Source organism: Thalassophryne amazonica, chromosome 3 (assembly GCF_902500255.1).
Source record: "Thalassophryne amazonica chromosome 3, fThaAma1.1, whole genome shotgun sequence".
Classification (NCBI taxonomy): domain Eukaryota; kingdom Metazoa; phylum Chordata; class Actinopteri; order Batrachoidiformes; family Batrachoididae; genus Thalassophryne; species Thalassophryne amazonica.
In genome coordinates this window covers 33,594,284-33,606,510 of record NC_047105.1, presented here as the reverse complement: position 1 = coordinate 33,606,510, position 12,227 = coordinate 33,594,284, and the positions used below count along the sequence as shown (strand labels likewise).

Here is a 12,227-nt window from a genome sequence, read left to right as displayed (position 1 = left end):
AGATCTGAAACTGCCGCTCTGAAAGCAGAAAGTGACGCCGCATTTTCTGTGGTAAATAACTGACTAGACTCCCAAAGTGAGACGCTGAAAAGTCTATAAGAGTCAGCTAATGCTACTTCGGATACGGTTGCAGACCTTGAGGCTAAAGTAAAGCAGCTACCCAGCCAAGCTGAACAACTGTCAGAGACGTGCCTGGACTTGGAGGGACGATCTAAGCGTCAGAATTTGAGAATCACGGGAGTCAAGGAAGGGGCAGAAAACGGCCAGAAAACCAGGGATTAGGTGGCACAGCTGCTTATGGAGGTTTACAGCTGGATGAAAAACCGGTGATTGACAGAGCCCACAGAACACTAAGACAGTGTCCTGGTGACGACGTACCGCCTCGACACCTTATTTTAAGGGTACACTACTGCCATGCGCTGGAGAGCATCCTGCAAAAGGTCATGAGATCCACAAGCCTCACGTACCACGGCCAGCGAATTCAGGTGTTTAGAGACTTTCTACCCGCTGTAGTTAAACACAGAGCCGCCTTCACTCCAGCCAGGAAGTTGCTGCAAGACCAACTGAGTTAAATTTGGCCTCCTATATCCAGCCAAGTTGATTGTGACACACAATGGTAAAGAGTCCACATTCACTGATCCTGAGAAGGCCCACCTGTATGCTGAATGCCACTTCGGACAGGGGCGTACCTGAGAAAGTAGTAGTAGAAAAGTAGCAGAAATCTACTAGTAGATCTCCTCGTAGATTTCTACTAGTAGAGAAAATTACTTTCACTCAAATGTACACAATAACTATACAAGGATAGACTTTTTCTTGGTAGATGGCAAACCTTTGCCACTTTCTTACAACCCAAAATACCACAATATTAGCATTTCGGATCATAGCCCAACATCTTTTTCATTACAGTTTGGCGAAAATGTGCCTACCCAGAGAAATTTTAGTTTCAATCCTCAACTTATTACAGATGCCAAGTTCTGTAAATATCTGGAATCGAACATTACATCGAACAAGTTATTCTTTGAAACTAATGACAATGAGAATACATCACCTACACTGCTATGGGAAACCTTTAAGGCTTAAGCCTGTTCAAATGACAGGATTTTAAAATTATCTATATGTTTCCAAAACCTGAGAGACCACACACGTGAAGATAAAACAATCATGGATCTAACAGGCTTGGTCGTACAGTGTGTGGTGTGCAGCCACATGGTAAGAACACCACCACCACACACGAACATTTACAGTTCGGACAAGAAATCTCTGTTTTGATTTTATTTTCCGCTCCGTACGTTCGTCACCTCGCTTTCTGATTGGCTGCACGTCACATTCAGCAGGCTGTGTGCTCGTTGTGGTCGGAAGACACATCACACGCTGCGATATCGGGCCAAAAAAAAAAATCCAACATGTTGAATATTTGCGATCGGAGCGCTCCTGATGGCCTTCCGAGCAGATCAGAGCACTCTTAACACACCACACACGGCAGGAATATCTGATAAGATTATCTTTAGCATCATCACGACTGTCGGGGCGTCCTTCAGATTGTCGGAAGGGGAAGATCGGGTCCGATATCAGCCTAATTATCCAACGTGTGAACCCGGCCTTACTTAAGTGGGTACATTATTTTTTCCCAATCCTCTCTCAAGAAGTGTAACAACAGAAAACTAGAACTTGAGGAGGAAATCTGCCAGCTCGATGTGGAAAATGCCCTGCACCCCTCATTAGAAAAGCACACTAAAATTTCAACTCTTTAATACAAGCTGAACACGATGCTATCAGATAGGAGCTGCAGAGCCTTTATTTTTTACAAAACAGCAACATTTTGAATTTGGTGATAAGCCACATAAATTGTTGGCAAGACAATTACAAAAATTTGAAAATGTCAGGACTATCCATAAAATTAATTCAGGTTCTGGCAATATCCTTACATCTCCCAGGGATATTAATGACAGATTCAGACAGTTTTATGAAACTCTACACACTTCTGAAATTTTGTAGGGGAAACAATGCAGACCTTTCTAGATAACTGTGATCTTCCATCACTGAGTCAAGCGGACCACAGTGCCCTAGAGGTAGATATCACCTGTAAAGACTTAGACACTATTGGTTCAATGAAAAATGGTAGAAGTCCTGGCCCTGACGGACTCAGAAATGAGATTTATAAAAGGTTTGGGGATGATTGGTCCCATATCTTCATAAAAAGTACAGTCAGTCCTACCATGAGGGAGTTCTGCCTCAGACACTGACCAAAGCCATATCACCCTCCTCCCCAAAAAAGGGAAAGACAGACTTGATGCATTTATGTGCAAGCTGATTCACCCAGACCAAACTGGATTTATCCCACAAAGGATTCCTTCCACAATTTTTGATGTCTTTTAAACATCATGAACTCTTCTAGACTTCCCCAAAAAGACCTGATTATCCTGAGTTTGGACACTGAGAAAGCGTTTGGACTGGGTCGAGTGGGCATACTTATTTTCGGTCTTGCAGAAGCTCAATTGTGGTGATAAATTTGTCTCCTGGATTAAACTCTTATACAATAGCCCCGTGCCAGAATACTTACTAATAAAACTCTTTCTGGGCCTTTTCTGCTGGGCAGGGGTACGAAGCAGGGTTGCCCACTTAGCCCTCTGCTGTTCGCCTTAGCCATAGAACCACTGGCCGAGACTATCTGCTCACATCTAGACATACATGGCTATAATACAGAATACACCAGGAATAGATTTTATTGTACGATGATATTTTGTAATTTGTCACTCAGCCTAGGATTACAATTCCTTCAATTTTGAAAATGTTTCTTCTGTTTAGCAGTTCCTCAGGGTACAAGATTAACTGGGGCAAAAAGCAAATTATTACCAGTGCAAGTTCAGGATCAAGACTGGCTCCAACAGTTACTTCTCAGAATAGCATCAAACAGAATAACCTATTCTGGATGTAACCTTTACCATGTGGAAGCGATTAGGGATCGGTGGCGTGGGTAACCTTTACATAGAAGGGAGTTTTGCATCTTTCCACCATCTCCAAGGAAGATATATTTGCCAAGGAATCATCTTTTGATATTTTAAGAAGGCAAACCCAGACAGGATAGAGAATTTATTTAATCTGTTCCCCACCCTCGTTACCATAATCTCGACACTATATGAAAACACTACAAATCATGTGTCTTCCAAAGATGGACAAATAAAGGAGGACTGGGAAAGAGAGTTAGGAGCCCTGATACCTCCCAGTGTGTGGGAAGAGTGTAGAGCACATCATGAATGTTCTATAAATGCGCAACACTGTTTAATTCAATTCAAAATACTGCACAGATTACATTATTCCCAAACGAAGACTACATAAAATATTCCCTGAGGTCTCTCCTCTGTGCGAGAAATGCAAGTCCATGGAGGCTACCCTATCACATAGTTTTGCTCTATGCCCCAAACTTCAAAACTGTAACTGCTAAATCTGCACAAAAGCACCCCTGGCTTATGGCCTTATAACAGCCAAAAAAAATTCATCCTACTAAACTGGAAAAAAGAAAGAGGTGCCTTCCTTCAAACAATGGCTGACTGAGTTGACAAACACCTTACATCTGGAGAGAATTAGATTTATTCTGAAGGACAAATTGAAGAACTTTGATAAGATCTGGCAGCCACTGGTCTCTCATCTCGAGGAGGAGTAAGACTGAATTGAATGCACTCCTTTGGGGGGGGGGGAATCTTTTTATTATTTATTTTCTTCCATCTTCCCTTTTTGTTTTGTCTTCCTTGTTGATGCAGGTTTCTGTTAGTAGTTATTTTTGACAGGGATTACTTTTTCTTGCTTCTGTTAAAATAAGAAAGGAAACAACTATCGAGTATTAATTTCTCTGTTGTGTGACTAGTTTCCCAATAAACATATTTGAAAGAGAAAATACACAACTTTTCATGGTGTCACAGTGTGCAGTTGCCACTCACACAACCAGAGATGGTGGAATTTTCCATCAATCTCATTAAAAATAATGGAAGCTCTATTTTACAGTCTGCTGCCTACAGCCAACATGTGAACACAGCATCATCCTGCTGGATTGCAGCCCTTGAAAATTTTGTTTTATTTTAACAATAACCTCTTACCAGCCAAACAAAAAATTTAACTAATCATGAATTTTATCTGATAATCAGTAAAGAGTAGAAATCGTTTTAAATGGATTACATACCCTCTGGTTCACGGCGTCCATCCCATGGATCTCTAAATGGGTCTATGAAGGGTCGTCCTTCCGCCGGTATATTCTTCGACACTGTTTCGGTAGTATCGGTCATACTCCTCTCTACAATAAGGAAATTCCAGGCAAATAAATTACTATGTAACAGCAGTGGAGCTTTACCTGTTTAGAGATTTGGTCCAATGGGTCTGGTTTAGGCACTCACCTAAGTGCTGGATCTCGTGGGTCACCTCTGAAATCCTTCTCCCTGCTCTCTGAACCACGGTACCGGAAATCACGGTCCCTGGGCTCCCTTGGGTCTCTCACATCTCTTGCATCCCTCGGCTCCCTCGCATCCCTTGGTTCGCGTGAATCGCGGGCCTCTCTGGAATCTCGTCCATTGCGTCCATAATTGGGAGAACGGGACCGAGGGCGGCCCTGTCTCTCCCCAAAGCCACCATATGGGGCCCTGAGAGAAAAGTGACCAGTTAGTACAACTGTTAAGAGCTTAGGTCAATTACCAATCAAAAAGGTCAGAGGCAGAGGTGTAAAGACATGGTACACTTGTGGCTTTAAATAAAGAATGTAAACCCAAGTTTATTGGGAAAACTCACATTTGCACATTTAACAGCCCCAGTAGTTTTAAGTAGGAATTTCATCGATTACACACTGTATTAAAAGGTGAACAAACTTGCAAGATTTTGCGCTCCTGAATTTGGCCACCATTCACAGATTGTTGTGGTACCCCTCTAGCTGATGTTTTCACTGCCTAGGAAACTCAAACAACATTCTCTGAGGCCCAGGATTAATTTCTCCATAACATACAAAAGGTTTGGAATTTGAACAACAGTCTGTGCAGTTCCAGAGGTCTTGCACAATAGCAGACTTCTGATATGGTCCAGGTTCTTTTCCAGAATGATCAATGTTGGCACACTGTGCAGAACACAATCCAACTTTGCATATTAAAACCTGCGTGTTCCAATTCCATACCGAAAGCAGCATCAGGCTCCACTGTCTAATAACTCAAACTTTCAAAAACTTGAGCTTGTGTAACTTCACCAGCCACATTAATATTGGCATCTTTAAGACATGAAAGGTTTTGTAAAGTCACCTTCAGAGTTAGACACCGCTTCACATTTCAGGCTGTGTGGTTGGTCAGGTCACTGTAGGGTATTTGTCTCAACCTTGTCTCATGAACAGCCAAGATGATGTAAGTTTTCATTCCCAACCACCGTCTGATTATTTAAGCCTGCACTCTCACAGCGCTTCACGGAACAAATTTGAGATCACCCCTTTACAGTTTGACATGTTGTAGGACACTGTCAAAGGCAAGAACCGCCAATCACTTCAGCCATTTTCCCTGTAACATTCTGGATATACATAAATCTCAGAAGGACAACAGCTACCACCACTGCTGCTGCATTACGCTACATACATGCATTGTCACACGCCACCGTTAAGAGTTTACAGCAGAAAATTTCCCCACACTATGGGTCCAGAGAAAAGGATGCTAATGTTAGCATCTAGCGCACAACGAGACAGAGCATTTGTTTTATATGCACCAGCTCTGTGCAATAGACTGATGTTACAAACTGAATGTGCATGTTCAGTGGTGCATAAAGCATCAAGTCCCATTTCCGCTATCAGCTTGGGGAAAAATCGTTATTCCAAGATTGCAACAGTGCAGTGTGAAGTGTGCATTACTAATCAGAAAGATGGGCAAAAATGACCATTGTTGTACCACTGTTACAACCACACACCCTTCTTTGAACAAGTTACGGACAATTGCTCAGTGTTATCCACAGATTCAGCCATGCCAGTGTAATTTACGTAGCGCACGCATGTCCTACAACTGCTCACTTAATGCTTTGCACCCACGTGAACGACTTCCGAAGTACTTACCACGCACGTGCCAAACAATGCAACAACGGTCTACTGAAAATACCAAGTGGGATAACGAAACCAACCAGGTTTTTGAATAAGTTCTGTTTATTACAGTGGTTCCCAACCCAGTCCTGATGAGGTCATTAGCTTGGGGCAGAGCAGGGAGAGATGGAAAATGTGTAGGTTAGTCAGAATTTGGGGAGAGGGTTTGAGAGCGATCGGTGTATTACATTGCCAGGTCAACTGCTACTTAGTGCTGAATCCACCCACACACCCTGGTTGTAGAGAAGTATACAAACGCAATGTTAGGTTTCAAAGGCAAAGAAACAGAACCAGTTATTTTATAATATTTATACATATACCTCATCTCATTTCCAACAGACAATAGGATAATGGAACTTTGGAGATGGAACTCTACCCAGAAAGTGGTTCTGACACTTTAGCTCTTTTAAGAGTCCAGTGATCCATTACATAATAGTTTGCGTGAAAATTCTCTTACGCTGCAATGCCGAAGTGACCTATTGGTTTTCTGGTGTTCAGTCAGCTCCTCGAGTACCCCTGTAATTTGTCAAATAAGCGGTTACATAAGGAGAGGCATACAAGGTTTACTACTTTTACGATGATGGAGTGTCACCTGTAAAACACAATTGCATGGCGGATGTTTCCAAGTGGAAGAGGAAGACCATGTAAATCTGTCTGAAGCAGATTGTTGGCTGTAGAACCAAGGATGGAATGCAGGTCCATTTGAGTGGTTTACAGTGAGGAGTGGAAGTAGTTCAGCAAGTTAGCAGGTGGTGTAACACACAGCACCAGCGCATGTTCCCTGCCATTTTTTCTCCATTTTATTATTAATACAAACCGCTTTTTTGGTGGTAAATGTGAAGTCTTGCGCATAAATCTGCCACCAAAACGGAAGAGATTTAAAATAATGCTGACAAATTTGCACAGAAAGCAGACATCCTCAACCCAACCCCACCCTCTCTTGCTTATTTATGCTGTCAGCATTTTCAAGTTAAGAGGCATCTGCAAGTCATTCTTCCAATGTGAAAAAGGTAGAAATGTTAGATTAGCCCGCCTATTCAAAACTGACCAAGTAATTACGCAGAAGGGACATGAGAGCACTTTTAATAAGTTGCACAAATAAGATGCCATTATTTTAAGATAATTGGATTAAGTCAACATTTCTATTCTACTCACAAATGGAGAAAAAAAAATGCAGGCATGGAATACTTTAAGAATGTAGTTTACCATGAATTACATGGTTATTACCTACAACCAGTGGTGGGCACAGATAACCAAAAAATTAACTTCGATAACAGAATCAGCTAACTGAAAAGTTATCTTTGATAAAAATAAACCGATAAGCCACCCAAAAATGTATCGTAAATTACAGATGATCGATAACCAATAAATTCCAGTATTGGCTCTGGTACATTTACAATTACCAAGAAGCTGAAATTGACTTTTAACACGATCGCTTTTGATGCTTTCAAAAGCGACAAAAGACCCAAAGAATGAGCCAGTATTTTCATGTTTGACCATGCTGCCCCATGTAGGAAGCTGCACAGAAGAATCCTGAGAGCACCCACAAAATGAGCTCTCTACTAATCCTAATGCTCCGGTCAGGCGGAGGTCTTGAAAAATAAAGTCATACTAACTTATGGTTTTGTGAAAATACTGATAGAATAACTCCATTAATGTCAATTCTGTCATTTGTACAAAGTTAAAATATAACATATCTTTTAATGTTGAATAATGCACTAATTCTGAGGTTTTGTAACAAACAGACTGCAAAGCATTCTGGGTAAAAGTGCCTCTGCTAAACACTGATTGGTTCAGTCATTCAATGTAAACCAACAAGTTAATGTGACGTGTTGGTTTAAAGATAAATGTGCTTTTGTAAAATATTCCATTTTTATTTGTAAAAACAGGCATTTTTACGGAGCCCTGGAACTGTCATTGCAAAATATTTTGCATGTGGAGAGAATGTTTGATGTGCGCGCACGTTTTTGATGTTGTAAAACGTGCACTCAATATTAGTAAGTAGCTAAGTAAATTTATTTATATAGTGCCTTTCACAGACAGAAGTCACAAAGCACTTCACAGGTTAAAATGCAATAATAAAAACATAGATAAAACAAAGGACAAGGTTAACAATTGGTCAGTTCTGAAAAGCCTTATCTTGACACATAAATGTTGGCTTTACACTGTGTGTGTTTTGGCCATTTTTCAGATGATTTTTCATTCGTGTGAGAATTTTTTGGACCGAGTTTCAGGTTAATCGCGCGTCCTGCATCGTGCAGTGGAGTAACAAGCTTTAACATCTCACGATCACCAGTTCTTTGCTTACAGAGGATAGAGTAGTTTTTTTCTGGAAACAGCTCTTCTGTTTGCAGAGGGTAGAACAATATACTTATTAGGAAACTTTTAACAGGTAGCACTAGTTTTAAACATGGTTTTCACTGTTCAGCTTGGTTTACTACGTTATCGGTCTAAAAGTTATCGGCCGGCAATTCATCGGGAATCCCTCCACTGCCATGCCATCCACCTGAACCCCCGGCCTCCTTCATCCTAACTCTGACCCTCCGCATTTATATGTAACTGCAGTGTAACTCAGAAAAATGATCAAAGAAAACGAAACTCGCGCTTCCAATTCTGGTACCGGCTCTGCTTGGACAACACCAGATAGTCCACAATGAAGGGGGGGGGGAGCCCACCATGAACCTGCTGTCGATCAGAACAGTCGCCTGCATAACTGTAGCATGAGACAAATTTGCTGGTGATTATTAGTCTCCATCCTTTAATGGATATTAAGGGCTCTGAAACACTTTGTAAGAGGGCTGTGCCTCACAACCCGACAGGTACCATCTGTAGCTCAGATCACTCCCATCAGTATCAGAACAGCGACAGCTGCACTTAATTTCTAATTACACACTTGGTGATTGCGTCGGGTCTACGTGAGAAAAACGAAAGGAGGCATCTGTGCAGTGCAAGCGGAGCCGAAACCCAGTTACATTGTGTAACTCAGTGCATGCATGCAACTACCCTGAACAAAGTGTACTGAAAATATACTGAGTGTTTGTGGTATAAGTGGTTTTTGTTTTGTTTTCCTTTCGGAATGGCCAATCATTGTATCCCAGATGACTATTGTAGTGCAAGATTCTATTTTTTAAGCAGTTTCTGATATTGTGTCAATTATTCTGCAGATAAACTGATAACCAAAGTATATTTCAGTTATCGACATACTGCAAGTGACTGAGTGAAAGTGTGGATTCCACAGAATTAGAAACAAACTTTCTCCAAACCAAAAAATAATAATAATCCACCTGGTCTTTGAAAACATGTAGCAACTGAATTGTATCCTTGTGTCATGACATTTCTTTTTAATTTGATGCTTCCAAACAGATGTACTACTAGTTTAAAATTTATTAAAACCACTTAGTTTTGATGGCAAATAAATTTCCCACCTCTTGAAATTGTTTGTTCCCAGTCATGAAATCTAGCTTTTTATTAAATTTTTATGACACTCAAATATTTATTCTGCCAACAAAGAATCTTATTGGGGGAAAAACAAAGCCACCCCATGTTCACAAATTAAAGAAATCCTGTGGCCCAAATCCAATTCTGATGTAATCTTTGCCGTATTTCTGTCCTTCACATTCTGTATATAACTCTTTACCAAAACATTCCAACCCAAAGCTCATCTGTGAGCGCTTTGAAACCTTAAAGAACAGGTTTTTGTTTAGGAAACGGTACGTCCCCTCCGCAGGACCCGAGTCACTGTTCAGGTTTGTTTTTAATTCACTGGAAACATTTTGTGTGGATGTTTGTAGACGGCAGGCACACCGGTATGAATCACTACGAACTGAAACTGATCATGACTTTCTGTATCTGGTCTTATAGTGAAGCTGTAGTGCATTCCTTTTAGCTCTTTGGTGTTTTTAGTTTTTTTTGTTTTTTTGGGGGGGCTGGAACTGCTGGGGATGTTGTGGGTAAAAGTGGGCAGGGCTTCATGTAAATACATCAAATACAGTTAGTGTGGACGTGTTTATTTTTGGTGTCAGTGTAAGTTAAATATTATAAAATAAAAACATGTATTATTCTCTGTTGTGTTTAATGGTACATACAAAAAGAGGAAAAGTAGTTTTATCTTACATTTCAAATGCTTCTATATCTATGGCTTCTGGCGATACCCATTCCATTTTATAGATTTGTCAGCACAAAATGCAATAAACCAATACCATTTTATTACAGCAAATGTGTCTGGAGTTTTTAATCATACCGTGACAAGTTGTTTCCAAATTGTTGACATTTTGTCCAATTTATTGAGCACAAACTACAAAACATCTGGTTTAGAAAATAAATCAAATTATTGGATCCAAAATTTACTGTACACATGCGACATGACTTCAAAGTTTAATTCACAAATAAGACTGAGCTCTGATTAATAACAGGAGAGAAATCTAACCTAAACAATAAGAAGTCTCCAAATGTAACCAACTCAGCACAAATGTCCAGAATTAAAAAAAAAAAAAAAAAAAAAACCATTAAAAATGTTTTACAAGATATTCCTACATTCGAGCTGCACACAGTAAATTCACTACACGGACTGACGTGGTGTCTCACTGGGACAGAGCGACACGTGGACCTCGGCTTTTATTCACTACAACCTCCTCAGTAATGTCGGGGATACATGGACATGGGAGGGGCCTGGTTCATGCCAGGTCCCGGTCTGGGGGGGCTGCTGAGGCGGAGCGCTACCCACAAGGTGGTTGAGAGACGGCCCGCTCTGAATGAGGGTGTCCAGAGCTTTCTGGACGCTCGGATTATCAAAATTGATACCTGAAGTCGGTGGCTGTGGTCTCGGACCAACTGGCGGAGCTGCCATGCGGTTTTGCGGCATGCCGAAAGATGCTGCAGAAGAGGTGGCATGGAAGAGGCCGCTAGGCCTGACGAAGGGTGTGGCTGACACACAGCGCCATAACCCTGTTGCCCCTGGGATGGCATGGAAGAACCGGTAGGGGGCGGGACCCCAGGCCCAGACGCACCGGTGCCGCTGTTGAACAGGCTGAGGATTTTCGCCTGCAGCTCCTTCTGGTGGGTGGGGTTGGCCGAGCTGCCCGGCCCTGGTGGCAGATGGCTGGGCGGTGCGGCACTGAGAGGATGGCCAGTAGGGGGCATTGATGGCGGTGGTGCTGGTACATCGCGGAGTGGTGGTGCAGCTGCAGACGACAAATCAACAATCTGATGTTTTGCAGGTGAGCGTTTTACACTCGATGTAAGCACACTTTAAAATCTACCTCAACAGAGTATTCACGTGCACACCAACATACCTGCGAGAGGCTCTCCAGCGCTGCGGCCAAGACGTGACCTTTTGTCCTTCAGGTATGCAATGAACCCATCCAGTTCCTCTGGCGTTACGAATCTACCCACACAGAAAAACGCATTTGTGGCACGTGATTTTTAAATTTGGTGATGATTTCTGGTCCACTAGTTCCATTTGCACCATGTCACCAGGTCCGCAAATGCAGCACAATCCACATGGAACTGAGCCAAGAACCCTTTTGTCAAGAAGAATAGTAAGTTTGGAAGCCCTCGCTGTTAATTTGTACAACATTCAGCACTTAGTGTCGCGTGATCATTTCGGTAAATTGATTTGGAGATACTCACTGAAGCTTGACTTATGTTTCAATTGTGTATTTCAAAATAAAAACCACCAGCCTTGCCGGTTGTGAAACACAGTCATGTTTAACTCAAAATGAATCAGATTGTCTCTTTGAGTGTTGTATTGAAAAAATTATAGAAAAATAGTCCATTTTGTTCATTTTTCATGAAATTTGGTTCCATGCTTCAAAGGGTCCCGGAATTTCGCCGCATTTCTGCTTAAAACTGACTTTAGAATGATTTAAGAGGTTTTATCTTCATCTGACGGTCTACTACACTGGTGTCCCGTCGAGATGAGGTGCATCGCGCTACTTCGCATATCGCTCTACCCTGGACGTCACCAGTCGAGATAAGGTGCCTCGCGCAACTGCACATGGGGAGATGATTGTAAACTCGCTCGACGTGCAACTGCGCATGCGCTTTTTTTTTTTGTTGTTTCCGTCAGTTTTTTTTTTATTAATTGTATTCAGTATATTTATAGCCTAGTAAGTAAAACATTTTCTGTATTTTACGTTAGGAG

General features: G+C 41.6%; 1 protein-coding gene across 1 annotated transcript in view; it reads right to left on the bottom strand.

The window, feature by feature from the left end:
* Positions 1 to 12,227, bottom strand: part of ncoa5 (nuclear receptor coactivator 5) — a 65,061-nt gene that overhangs the window by 9,964 nt on the left and 42,870 nt on the right. The window contains 5 exon segments of the mRNA XM_034167549.1: positions 4,175 to 4,242; positions 4,244 to 4,285; positions 4,386 to 4,672; positions 10,724 to 11,265; positions 11,377 to 11,468. Coding sequence (XP_034023440.1) covers positions 4,175 to 4,242; positions 4,244 to 4,285; positions 4,386 to 4,672; positions 10,724 to 11,265; positions 11,377 to 11,468 — 1,031 coding nt within the window.